Source organism: Nanorana parkeri, unplaced genomic scaffold (assembly GCF_000935625.1).
Source record: "Nanorana parkeri isolate BGI_ZX_2015 unplaced genomic scaffold, ASM93562v1 scaffold1188, whole genome shotgun sequence".
NCBI lineage: Eukaryota > Metazoa > Chordata > Amphibia > Anura > Dicroglossidae > Nanorana > Nanorana parkeri.
This window is the reverse complement of record NW_017307456.1, coordinates 310869-325130: the sequence shown is the minus strand read 5'-3', so window position 1 is coordinate 325130 and position 14262 is coordinate 310869. Positions and strand designations below refer to the sequence as shown.

General features: G+C 42.8%; 1 protein-coding gene across 1 annotated transcript in view; it reads left to right on the top strand.

The window, feature by feature from the left end:
• The first annotated feature begins 2096 nt into the window (after positions 1 to 2096).
• The window catches only part of CD8A (CD8a molecule), a 45890-nt gene continuing 33724 nt past the window's right edge, over positions 2097 to 14262 (top strand). Inside the window, exon 1 of the mRNA XM_018568437.1 lies at positions 2097 to 2196. Within this exon, the coding sequence (XP_018423939.1) occupies positions 2097 to 2196 (100 nt within the window). The remainder of the gene's footprint in view (positions 2197 to 14262) is intronic.

Below are 14262 nucleotides of genomic sequence, written 5' to 3'. Positions count from 1 at the left end.
AAGTGGCGTACATTACATTTGTAAATGCTTCAATGTTTTAAATAAAGTGTGTGTGTTATTAATTCTTTCTCTCATTTTTTTACATTCAGCACAAAGACAATATTAGCATGTTGTGAAGATCAGATGCAGACAGAAAACGTTATCTAGGCATTCGGAGGACAAAAAAACAAAATCCTGCTTCGTAAACCGCACAAATAGACGCGTAGGGCGCGCTCTACCACATCTTAGGACGAACTTTAAAAGCTCAGGAAAACTTCATGTAAGTAAGTTCACTGTAGGGAGGAAGTTGGTCTGTATGAGAAAGATAAAGTCAGATATATTAACATGCAGTAAAAATAAATTTTAGACATTATTAAAACATAAAGAGGGTTTTTTTTTTTTTTAGGGAATATAGTAAATCGCAGAGCAAAATGATCACCTTTAACTTTTCTTTTTTTCATGTCCTCCTAAGGCAAACAAACTTTAGTGTAAATTAAAAGACTTGTGAGGGAAGTAAGTTTGGTTTTTTTTATTGCTGAAAAGACATTTCTATTGCACAATGTTTTCTTTACTGAGCACATTCTTTAAAAAAAACTTTAACTACAAAATTGCTGGTAAAAGTACAGATTTTTTTTTTCCCTTTATATTTTTATAAATATAAGTAAAAAATAAAAAAAATATTTTAAATGCTTACTTTCAGCATTTTTTTACTTTTCCTATTTTCTATTTTGTCCTTGGCTTGCATTGTGCCTCTGAGCTTGCTAGCAAATTTTACTACTTTAGGAAAAGTCATTTTCCTAGCACAGCTCCTAAGCTCCTTGCAGGTCATAGCCGTCTCCTCTTCTGGGAGTGTGTAATTACTGTCTGTGCTGGCCAGGCTGCTCCACCCCTCCCCTCACTTCTCTACAAAGAATCTTATGGGAGGGTTGTGGTTACAAAACTTACAGGGTTATGGGAATTGCTAGCACTACATACACACACACACACATATAAAGGTTGAACCTGAATGACCTGTATCTTTATTCAACCTCACCTACTATGTAACTATGAAATGAATGGTCTGATGACAGCGTCTCTTTAAGCCCTCTTTTAGCAAAGCACATTAGGCCACATCCACCTTTTGGGGCAATGCACGCCTTTCTTTACCGCCCAATAAACTGTTTTCCCTAGATTGACAGTTTTGCCAAAGCCCCAATGGACAGTAACTCACCACATGACGTAGACACCTATAAATAGAAGGTCCTATGCGCTCTGCTGTATGATACTTCTCCTCACTCCTCCACAAACTCTTCCTCCTCATTGTATCCAAAAGTGTCAGTCAGCCTCCCCTCTCAGCATATACTCATCACTGTCCACTGTTGCTCACAAATAAAGGAGCTCCAATAGTGTAATACAGCTCCTTCATTTATAGCGCACAGATATTCACATCAGAAAGTGCTATTCCAAGCACCATCCGGAACACTTATTACTCCTTAGATCTGCCTCTCAGACACTGCAGACCGCGTAGACACCCATAGGGTCACCTTGATGAAGTAAATTGCCTCCAAGGACCGACGCATTTCATAGTTAAATACTTTTTCAGCAACTGGAGAGCAACTATAGTAAATCACACAGTTTAATAATGAGCTTTATCCTTTCATTTATCTCGTCCTTTTAAGAAAGTCTAAGGCCCCTTTCACATGGTCCGACCAGGAGGTCATCTGTGAACATTGAGTGGGTCAATGTACTAAGGGAGTACAGAACGTTGACTATGCCAAGCCTATATTCACTGAGCTCACACATCAGTAAAGCTTGATTGTTTTTAGGCAGAATGGTTTATTGTGTAGCACCCTCATTGGGGATGTTTTTTTCAAACCTTGAGATCTTAAACCCTTTCGCTAGGACATGTATCCACATGTGTGCAGTTTACAAGAGACAATGAGATCTGCCAGCTAGGGATGGGCTCGATGTTCGACTCGAACATCGCTAGTTCGTGTGTTCGGCGAACAAGCGAAATGTCACGGCGTTCATGGGGCTGCTCGCCCACTGAACTCCTCCCACAAGGCACCGCTCACACATGTACGGTGGGTGTCCATAGTCACTGTCTGTCAGTAAACCATCTCCTTCCAGGACCCGACATGGAGGACACGGCTTCCCCGTCCGCTCTGTGCGTGCACGCAGATTACACTAAACTCTCAGAGAAGCGCCGGGAGGGGTGGAGATATTCACTGACAGACTGTGAGAGTGGAACAAAGTAGTGCTCAGAGTAAGGCTCAGAGCCTTCCAAGACCTGTCATAATACAGCCAGATCAAATAATTTTACCAGAACACCGGCACTGCCTGTCCTTCCTCCCTTCACTGGGATGGTACCGTCCGGGGCTACCACCTGAGTGCTGCTTTCTTTATATCTTTATCACTTTAATAAAGATTGATGGAGTATGTATCTGTAAAGTATAGAGATTACCAATTATAATTCTCCTCAGGGGTCACTTATCTACATACAGACACGTCAACGTTCACTAATTTATATATACAGGGGGGGCAGAGGTCACTCATCTACATACAGACAGGTATTTTGCTGCCTCATTGTTGTCACCCCTTCTGTGTTGCAGGTGTTCCCAATTTTGTTTTGTTTTTTAACTTTTTTTAAACTTTTTTTTTCAGCAGCAGGTTCTTTTGCTGCCTCTTTGCTGTTCCCCCGTCACAGGTGTTCCCGTTTTTTTTTTTTTCTTTCTTAATTTATTTTTTCATAATAAATTATTGTACAACAGTTTATAGTGCACCAAGCACCACATTCGATAAAGTATTGCACCCAAGCACCAATTTCCCATCTCACATTCTCTATTAAAATTTTATAATAAGCCCCACATCATGTCCGAAAGGCCAACAAGGAGACAGCTGTGTGACAGGTACATGTAATTAGAATTTTTTACAGCAGGGCCCATTCCTGCGCCCATCAAGAGTAAAGGTGCCCATACACCTTCCGACCATCGCAAGACTTTTGTCTAGCGATGGTCGTAAGCTTATTAAAAGCTCGTACGATCTGTCCATCTTGGACAGGCAGATCGTATTTGCGATCATCGAAAGCCCAATGACCGCAATGAGGGGCGGGCTTCTGCTCACTGCAAACGGGCAGTGTGCGCGTGCCCACACCGGCCCGTTCGGCAGTTGTCGAACAAGCAGGACACTAACCCGCCGAGAGTCGTACGATTCTCGGAGGGTTTTCAAGCCTGCTTGTTCGACGGAAGAAACGGTCGTACAGTAGAAACGGTCGCACGCCTTGATTACACTGTACGATTATCGTACGATCGCGGGATTTCCCACGATTCTCGTACGATAATCGTACAGTGTATGGGCACCTTTAAGCTGGCCATACACCTTACAATTTATCTGCAGATTTTCTGTGGTCAGATGGAAAAGGTGCAACAGATTCCTCCATCTACGCTAAGCTGTGTGGATGGAGTAATCTCCACCTGGGCCAATCTGTTGCACTTTTTCCATCTGACCACAGAAAATCTGCAGATAATTGTAAGGTGTGTGGGCACCTTAACTGTGAGGGGCTACAGTGTGGAGCACCAACACCAAAGGCCCATTTTTTTCCACACCTGTGTGACAGGTATATATAATTTGAATTTTTAGAGCAGGGTCCAATCCTGCACTCGTCAAGAATGACTCTGAAGGGTTACGGTGTGAAGGCACCACCAACACTAAAGGACAAATTTTAAAGCACCTGTTGTTACTTTTATCCAACGTCTGCAAAAGAGACACCAAAATGTATCCAAAAAATCTCTAACCTTGTTCCGAGTGTCCTAAAATGTGGCCTCTTTATAGAGGCTGCCCCCTCCCCCAAGCAGTAGTTTACAAGATTAAGGGAAAACCAATTATCGGCAATTCAAATGTCATTTTTTCCTTTAGAAATGTCAGTGTTGCTGCAGCAGGTTCTATACATCGTACAGATCTGCCACTTGGCAGGCAGTTTACGGGGAACCCCCCATGCACGATATTTAAAGGAATTTTTCATTTTTATTGTTTCACTCTAAGTGATATTAAAATCACTGCTCCTTTAAAAACTGTATTTTTAAAAAGTGTTTTCTTGCATCTATTCCTGTCCCCCAGGGCAGTACCCGGATCCCCATACACCTTTTATAGCCAATAACTTGCATATAAGCCTTCAAAATGGGGACATTTCATTTTCCGTGTTGTGGTCCCATAGACTTTCATTGAGTTCTAAGTTTGAATTAGAACTTTTTCATTGTTCGAAAGTTCTAGTTAGAACCGAACTCAGGTGTGTTCAGCCCATCCAGGGCCGTCTTTAACGCAGGGCAAAAGGGGCAGTCGCCCAGGGTCCAATCATTGTTGTGGGGCCCAAAGCAGCTGCCCCTTCAGCCCACATAAGATAAACACATGCAGGGCTGGCAGCCTCACCTGTGTAGGCAATGGGGCTTGCACCAGCCCTGCCCCCTGTCGGTGTACACAGCATCGGTGCTCTACAGACAGGAGGCTACATACAGCAGCATAGATGTGGCTCTGGGCTGCGCCCACTATCAACTCGGCCCCGCCTCCCGCTCTCCTGTGTTGTCTGTGGCCCTGCTGGGAGCCCACACCGTGCCCTGAGATGTCACCCCCACTGTGTCCCCTCCTGCCTCCCCTCTCTGGACCTTCACACCAAGTAAGTGCCCAAATATGCCACAGTTTATGTATGCAACAGATACATATACTGTGTGCAACACATACATATGCAGAGCAGTTTCCTGACTTGCTTCTCTAGTTCAATCTATGCTGCTGAAGCAGGATTTAGAGTTTTTAAAGAAAATATCATTATCAAGTTCTATGTATGGCTGCAGCAAAGCTTTCTGTACTCTCAATACTAGGGATGCACCTATAGATAATATTACAAACAGGATCTGTGCTATGGAACAACAAACCCCTAAGCTGCCATGCTAAAAAACTGTATATAACACCTAAAAAACTTGAATTATAAACATGCCCTGCGCAATAGAGATCAACTACATGTGCAATCTAATGATAATCTACATGTGAAGTAAATACATATTAGGTATTTTATCACTATATATTGTATTTATTCACCATAGGGTGATTCTGCATACTTATATATTTATTTCACATGTAGATTATTATTAGATTGCATGTGTAGTTGGTCTATAAAATGCATTGCACATTTATAATTCACTAGGGATGCTATTGCACCGATACCGATACCTGCACAGCCCGTCTGAGACCCCGTACACAGCCTTCCTGAGATCCCGTATAGTCCTCCTGAGACTCCGCACAGCTTCCCACCAGGATATTGAATATCCTGTCTCTCTCCTGGCTGTCTCTCATTGCTCTTTCTCCTGGCTGTCTCTCACTCTATCCCCTGGCTGTCGCTCCTGCCTCTATCTCGTCTCGGTCTCTCCTCTTTCTCTCCTGTCTGTCTCTCCTTGCTCTCTCTCCTAACTGTCTCTCTTTGCTCTCTCCTTTAGCTCTCTCTCCTGGCTGCCTCTCCTCTTCTTCTCTCTCTCCCAGCTGTCTTTCCTCAATCTTTCTCCTGGCTGTCTCTCTTTGCTCTCTCCCCTGGCTGTCTCTTCTCGCTCTCTCTCCTGGCTGTATCTTCTCACTCTATTCTGGCTGTCTCTCCCTGCTCTCCTCCCTGATGTCTCTTCTCTCTCAATCCTTGCTGTCTCTTTTCTCTCTCTCCCCTGGCTGTCTCTCCTCAGTCTCTCTCCTAGCTGTCTCTCCTCTCTCTCTATTCTGGCTGTCTCTCTCCTGGCTGTCTCGCCTCATTCTCTTCTCTCTCCCCTTGCTGTCTCTCCCCGCACTCTCCCCTGGCTGTCTCTCCTCGTTCTCTCTTGTTTATTCTAAAAAAAGTTGCAGTGTGGTGTTAGACTGTTCAGGATTCGCTTGAAGAAAAGGCAGCAACCCTTGCAGCACCATTCCGTTTACTATGCGTTCAGCATCACATAGTGTTGCCCCCACCTCTTCCGTCTGCTGCTAGGGCCGGGGGGGGGCCCAATAAATTGTTTGCCCAGGGTCCAATCAGTATTAAAGACGGCCCTGAGCCCATCACTACTGCCAAAACAGTACAGACAGGGTTAATAATGCTAAACATAACTCCCCAGCCCCCTCCTTCACTTTACATAGCAGGGGTAAGCCAGGTATGATTGGTAAGCAAGTAAAAAGGTAAGCAGCACATTCTTTTATTATATTAAGTTCTGCTATGTGAATGGGAACAAATATAAGATAGGTGTTTCCCAATTTGGCTACAAAAGTGGAAATACACTTTAAGAATCTGAAAAGATACATGAGAAGACAATATGTCAACTATTCTACACTGCAGACACCACTGCACCCTCACCTCTTAGTTCTGCTGTTAGATGTCTACATGTTCTGATGTGACAAAGGCAATATATTCAAAATAAATTGTATTTGTATATTTTGGCCCTTAGTCTTCTGTCCTAATCAATGGCCTAATTGGCTAATGATAAGTGTGACCCCGATCCTAATCATACTGCAAATGTTTTTCTTGACATCGATGGCAGGAGTCTCTACGGAGTTCCCTTATTATTGCAGTAAAGCCGGTAAGTGCGTGAACAGAACACCGTGTGTACGGTTTCATTTTTACAGCTCATTCTTCATGCAACCATTTGCAGGTATCAGTCACAGTGACCACATTTCCTTGGTGGGACGGTTTAAAATGAGTCGGTGTCACTTCACTGATATCTCCCCCTCCTACTCTCTGAGGTTCTGCTTTGTGTACCAACAAAACAGAAGAGTAAAATTGCTATATAAAAAAAATACACCTGGGGATGGTAATTTTATAATACCAGAAAAAAATGCACTCTGTTTCCCAGTTTGACTGGATGCGCGCTTCCTGGCAAGTTTGGCTCCTGGAAAGTTTGGCTGGATGATCACTTCTTGGCAAGTTTAGATGGATGAATACTCCTTGGAAAGTTTGTCTGGATAAGCACTTCCTGGAAAGATTGGATGGATGAACACTTCCTGGCAATTTTGGCTGAATGAGCACTTCCTGACACATTTGGCTGGGAGAGCACTTCCCGGAAAGTTCGGTTGGATAAGCACTTCCTGGCAAGTTTGGCTGGGTGAGGACTTCCTGGAAAGTTCGGTTGGATAAGCATTTCCTGGCAGATTTGGCTGGATGAGCACTTCCTGATGGCCTCCTAGTATCTTTTGGGGCAGCAACAGTATGGCATGCTACTGACCTGGTTGTCCTGCTGGACCAAGGCCTTTGATACTTTCTGAATCACTGACCTGGAACAAATAAATAGAGATCAGGAGTTGTGTCCTCCCTCTGGCTAGTTCCATGTCAGTGACTAGTTGATGACATATTGATATGAATGGCAGACACAGCCAGCCCGCTATCATTTTCAGGAGAATTTTAGCTATGGCAGCTCCCATATCTCTTTTAGTGGAGGATACCTTTAAAACTGAGCTCTGGGCAAACAGCTAAATACACAGCTGAAACATATTTACATGAGCTGTCTTACCTGACAAATGATATGTGCAGCCAGTCAGATAATCCAGGCACCCTCTGCCAGACAGCACAGCAAGTTCAGTGACCTCACTTTTCTTCACTACAGTGCAAAAATTCAGCATGGTCAACAATTTGACTTCAGCTGACTGACTGCCAGCAGTGTGTGCCAGGTTGCTAAGAGCCAGGCGGGGAGATGTATAAGGGCCATACACATCTCCCCGCCTGGCGCCTTGCAACCTGGGGCGCTCTGCCCAGCGTCTTTCCCACATTCTTGCAACCAGTGAACCTGAGACCAGCAACGCTGACAATTTTATACACTCTCAAGGCACAGAGATGATTGTTGAATGTTTCAGTGTAAATGAAGATTCAACTCATTATAAACAAGTAAGCGATGTATAGAAAAGAGAAATAATGACATCAACCATATGACATGTAAGCGTTATTTAATTTGATGATTTAAGTAAAAGGTTTAGGTGGTTGACTGCCAACCGGAATTCCCCAGTAGACGTGCAGTAATGATAAAGGAAGAAACAAAACAATACAGAAGTAAACACGCAGGTTATAAAAACCTAATAAATACACACTTTCTACAATAGAACCTTTCAAACGAAAAAAGCAACAAGGACACACACATTACAATTGTATTACTACATGTGTTACACTTTTATTGGATAAACAAGAAATGTTGTGCCTTGTGTGATCAGAATTCTGTTCCATCCATTTGGAGAGTATGGAATAAAAGGGAGATAGATAGATAGATAGATAGATAGATAGATAGATAGATAGATAGATAGATAGATAGATAGATAGATAGATGGACGGACAGATAGATATAGAGATAGATAGATAGATAGACAGACAGACAGACAGACAGACAGACAGACAGACAGATAGACAGATAGACAGATAGACAGATAGACAGATAGATAGATAGATAGATAGATAGATAGATAGATAGATAGATAGATAGATAGATAGATAGATAGATAGATAGATAGATAGATAGATAGATGGACGGACAGATAGATATAGAGATAGATAGATAGATAGACAGACAGACAGACAGACAGATAGACAGATAGATAGATAGATAGACGGACAGATAGATATAGAGATAGATAGATAGATAGACGGACAGATAGATATAGAGATAGATAGATAGATAGACGGACAGATAGATATAGAGATAGATAGATAGATAGACGGACAGATAGATATAGAGATAGATAGATAGATAGACGGACAGATAGATATAGAGATAGATAGATAGATAGATAGATAGATAGATAAAATACATAAATAGATAATGGCAACTGGAAAAATGTATTTTCATTTATTATTTAAATTAAAAAGTTGTTATATTTTTCTTATTGTTTCATATGCAAATCTATTTATTAATTTAACAACATTTGTGAAGATGTGCTCTAGAAATATATATCTTTCATTTTCCTGAAATTATAATGCAATAAATATAAAGAAAAAAATGGTAATGAAAGATATGTGGGTGAATATTGGGGTGAATATTTGGAAGTAAATTAATTAATATTTACTGCTTTTTGCACTAGTATTGGGAAAAGTGACGGGGGTTGGGACAAACGATAACACTGCCATGGTAAAGTGTTAGAGCAAAGAACAGATTGGAACTGTGAGAATAAAAGGTGACAACCGTAAGCACCCAGAGCAGTGTTATAGTTTGTCCCAATCGCTGTAATTTTTACTCTTGCTGGATAGCTTGATCTACAGTTAAAAGTAGAACAAAATATAAATAGGCATGTAATAAAAAAAAAGGGAATTTATATACTGAATGCTTTGCTCCTCACACTCATTAGGGATATAGCTTAATACAGGTTCAACATATGCAAAAACTCCACACTGTACTCCAACTACCTGATTCTTGGCTTTGTGGATAAATATCTTCGTTTTTTGCATTGTATTTTTTTTTCATTATTTATGTTTTTGTTCTTGTGCAATAATTAAAAAAATAAACATTTTACAGTGTGCATTAAAAAATGTGGACTAGATAATATATGTAGCATGCGGCCTAATAGTATATCATTTATTGAAGTATAGTGCTTTGTTTACAATAATTTTTTGAATACTTTTTTATTAATTATTTGAATACATGATTTTATATTATTTATTTGAATCATTTGATTTTTTTTATCATTTTATAACACAGTATATTTTTGAATAATGTTATATTATTTAGTTGAATAATTTTATATTATTAATAATTTGATATTATTTAAAATAAAATGTAATTTTCAAAATATTTTCTACTGAAAAAACACACGTTTGTTTTTGTTTCCGAAAGCAAACGTCCATCAACAACAATGCTGCCTCTCGGTGTCGGGTTTCTTTGAAAAGTTCAGTGATCCAGATTAAAATGGGGCAACATCCATCCAAACAAAATTCTAGAAACTTTTCAAACCTACGCACAACTTGAAAGCGTGTCACGGCGTATCCAAGCGTACGGAGCTGAACACCTGCAGCTTGCGGGGGGCTTGATGTGGTGACGGCTGTACAAGTAGGGTACCGGCGCTCCGACTCGGTGGTCTGGGAGTTAAGGGGGCTGCAGATGGCAACTGTTACATGAAGAGTTTCATGAAAGTGAAAGCAGTCGACTTTTTCTCATTTTATTTCCTTTTTTATTTGTGTTTATTTATTTTATCATTGTTATATGGACATTGCTTTTCTCCATGTGTCATTCAAAATAAATACAACATTTTAAAATCTGTCATGTTTTTGTTGCTGAAGTCCAGCTATGGGTTAATTTGTGCCAAATACTGTGTATGGAAAAAAAATACAATATGCATAGAATGCTTAGTAACCCCATATTTAAGGGGATCTCAAAGTTGCAGTTTCAGAGAAGTGATCCTCAGATTGTATAGAACAAAGGTCTGGGTGAGGAAAAGTTCAGTGGCCATTACAAGCTTGTAGTTTGATGTATTTCACTTACACATATCTGAACTCTACTTGATCTACGAAGCCCCTTAATTACCTCCCTAACGTCATTGCCTTTCTCTCCTTTTAGCAGCCAGTGCAGGCTGTCCTGCCAAACTGATCTGAAGTTTCAGCTGGTGTGCAGAGAATGATGAGAAGCATTATAGGTCATCACATATTGCACATTTTTGGAAATATTTTTCATAATAACATTTTATTATATATATATATATATATATTGCATGATGTATTGCTTCTGACCTGAAGAAGAGAGGTTAACTCTCGAAAGCTTGTCTTTTATATATTTTGTTAGTCCAATAAAAAAGGTATCATTGCACACTGCAATACTGCGTTTTTGTCTTTTTTGACATCTTATATATATATATATTCTATATACTGTATGTATTAGCATATTTTTACAGTGTGTATATATATATATGTATTATAGAAGCAATAAGGAAAGGATAATAACTGCATTTTGTATGATCAAATGTATTGATGTTCAACTTAGTACAGTAATTCTTTAAATGTGCCCCCCATCCTTCCCCTGGCAATCCAGTCCCCTTCCTCTGGCAAAAGAGTCCCCTTCTCCTGGGAAACCAGCCCCTTCCCCTGGCAAATCAGTCCCCTTCCCCTGGCAAACCAGTCCCCTTCCCCAGGCAAAATAGTCCCCTTCCCCAGGCAAAATAGTCCCCTTCCCCTGGGAAACCAGTCCCCTTCCACTGGCAAACCAGTCCCCTTCCCCAGGCAAAATAGTCCCCTTCCTTTGGCAAACCAGTCCTCTTCCCCTGGCAAAATAGTCCCCTTCCCCTGGCAAACCAGTCCTCTTCCACTGGGATACCAGTCCCCTTCACCTGTAAAACCAGCCCCCTTCCCCTGGCAAACCTGTCCCTTTCCCCTGGCAAACCATTCCCCTTCCACTGGCAAAAAGTCTTAGTCCCCGTTCAGACTTTTGCGTTCCGTGAATGCACGCCAAACACACAAAAAGTGCGCATTGGTATTTTGAAGTTGTCCAAAATGTGCAATACACTTGCAGCGCCATTTAATGGCATCCCAAACTGGCCGGGAAAACACACAATTTCCCCTGCGCATTGATGTATGTTAAATGCGGTATGCCTGCAGCAGACTCTGCTACATGTTCTACTTTCCCGTGTTTGTCAGGGGGGTACGGTGTCCTCTTTAATTAAAAAGTAAAAATCCACACAGTGTCTCTGCCATTGGCCATGTATCTGCTCATCCTATATGAACAATACATGTACATATATCATACAATATGATCAGATGCATGACCAATGGCAGACACACTGTGTGGAACTTTTTAAATTAAAGACCGCCCAGAGCCCACTCTGACCACCCAGAGCTCGCACCGAAAGCTTGCACTGGCCGCCCAGAGCGCACACTGACCGTCCAATGCCCACACTGACCACCCAGATCCGGCATTGACCATCCAGAGCCCTCATTGACCGCCCAGAGCCCGCACTGACCACCTAGCGCCCGCACTGACTGCCCAGTGCCCTCACTGACCATCCAGAACACGCACTGAACACCCAATGCCCGCGCTGACCACCCAGATCCCGCATTGACCACCCAGAGCCTTCATTGACCGCCCAGTGCCCGCACTGACCGCCCAGAGCCCGCACTGACCACCTAGCGCCCTCACTGACCGCCTAGAGCCAGCAATGACTGCCCAGTGCCCGCACTGACCACCCAGAACACGCACTGACCACCCAGAGCACACACTGACCGCTCAAAACCCCCGCTGACCACCCAGATCTCGCATTGACCACCCAGAGCCCTCATTGACCTCCCAGTGCCCACACTGACCGCCCAGAGCCCGCACTGAAAGCTTGCACTGACCACCTAGCGCCCGCACTGACTGCCCAGAGCCCGCAATGACTGCCCATAGCCCGCACTAACCACCCAATGCCCAAACTGACCACCCAGAGCCCGCACTGAACACCCAAAGCCCGCACTGACCACCCAAAGCCCGCACTGACCACTGCAACCCAACACACAGAGCCCGCACTGACCACCCAGAGCCCGCACTGACCACCCAGAGCCCGCACTGACAACCCAAAGCCTGCACTGACCACCGCAACCCACCACCCAGAGCCCACACTGACCACCCAGAGCCTGCACTGACCACCCAAAGCCGACACTGACCACCTCACTGACCACCCGGAGCCCGCACTGACCACCCAGAGCCCGCACTCCCCACTCACAGCCCGTACTGGCCACGCGGAGCCCGCACTGACCACCAGAGAGCCCACACTGACCACCAGAGAGCCCACACCGGCCCCCTGAGCACCTGCACTGGCCACATTAGAGCCTGAATAACCTCCTGAGAGCTTGCACAACCCCCCCTGAAACCCTGCACAACTCTCCTCAGACCCTGGAGACATCAGGCCGTGAACCCGGAGCAACACAGAGTATGTAGCTTCATAGTATTCTGCATTGCTGTATAAAGTATTGCTGGGATTTGTAGTCCTCTCTAGCTGATGGTATTATTCTGCGGTGCTTAACAATGTATTGCTAGGATTTGTAGTCCTCTATAGCTGGTGCCATTCTGCATTGCTTTATAATGTATTGCTGGGATTTGTAGTCCTCTATAGGTGGCGGTATTCTGCATTGCTGTATAATGTATTACTGGGATTTGTAGTCCTCTATAGGTGGCGGTATTCTGCATTGCTGTATAATGTATTACTGGGATTTGTAGTCCTCTATAGGTGGCGGTATTCTGCATTGCTGTATAATGTATTACTGGGATTTGTAGTCCTCTATAGGTGGCGGTATTCTGCATTGCTGTATAATGTATTACTGGGATTTGTAGTCCTCTATAGGTGGCGGTATTCTGCATTGCTGTATAATGTATTACTGGGATTTGTAGTCCTCTATAGTTGGCGGTATTCTGCATTGCTGTGTATCTATTACTGCAAAAAAATGCGTTTTTTTAAATAATTTTTTTTCTTTTCTTTAAAATATATATTTTATTTTTTTTGAAATTTTCCTATTTTTTAACATTTTAAAAATAATTTTTCAACATTTAGTTGTTTTCATTCATTTAACTTTTTTTCTATTCCGCTCGCTACCTCTGAGGTACCGAGCAGAATAGCCAAGCTGAATGCCACTCGGCGGCATTCGGCTGTTCACTCACTGCTGTTCAGCCCCTTCGAGAATAGCAGCGAACGGCAGCGGGTGAGCTGCCGGAGCTTCGGTTCAGCCGATCCAGATGTTGCACTTCGACTTAGCCGTACAAGCCTGAAGTGAATAACCCCCTAAATGTTGTGGGCACCCCTATCAATGTTAAATAGTATGACCCAAGCCTTGTAACTGAAACTTTTGCTGGACAGTTTGGCTTGTTAAATGGAGTGGAAAAATACATACCAACAGGTAAAAAATTACGGGGTTACAGGTGGGACTCCAACAAACACTGCTTCATTATTGTTACCGACAGACCGCAACATATACGCCATTTTTAATTTTGAGTATAGTTCCACTGTAGGCACTTAAAGTGACACAGATCTGCAAGTGGAACTTCCCTTCTACTCTAATTGTAATGCCTTACTCAGGAATCAGGAAAGAATTTGATGGGTAGAACTGGCACTTCGGGTTATAGAAACTGATAAGGAAAGAGAAAAAACATCCTCTGCCTCTCTTGAGTGACGTTTCCATAGCATGTTTTTGAATGCTGGTTCTTGGACTTAGGTCCTAAAAACAATTACAAAGAAGGGAAGCAAAGCAAGTTGGATTCATGAGCTGTCTACATAATGTTTGCTGGTTTTGCCTGCCCAACTCTAGTTTGTCCCATATTCAGGGCAAAACCATGGACCCTAGTATGATTTGCTGTGCCCCAATGAAAGTGGACCTTC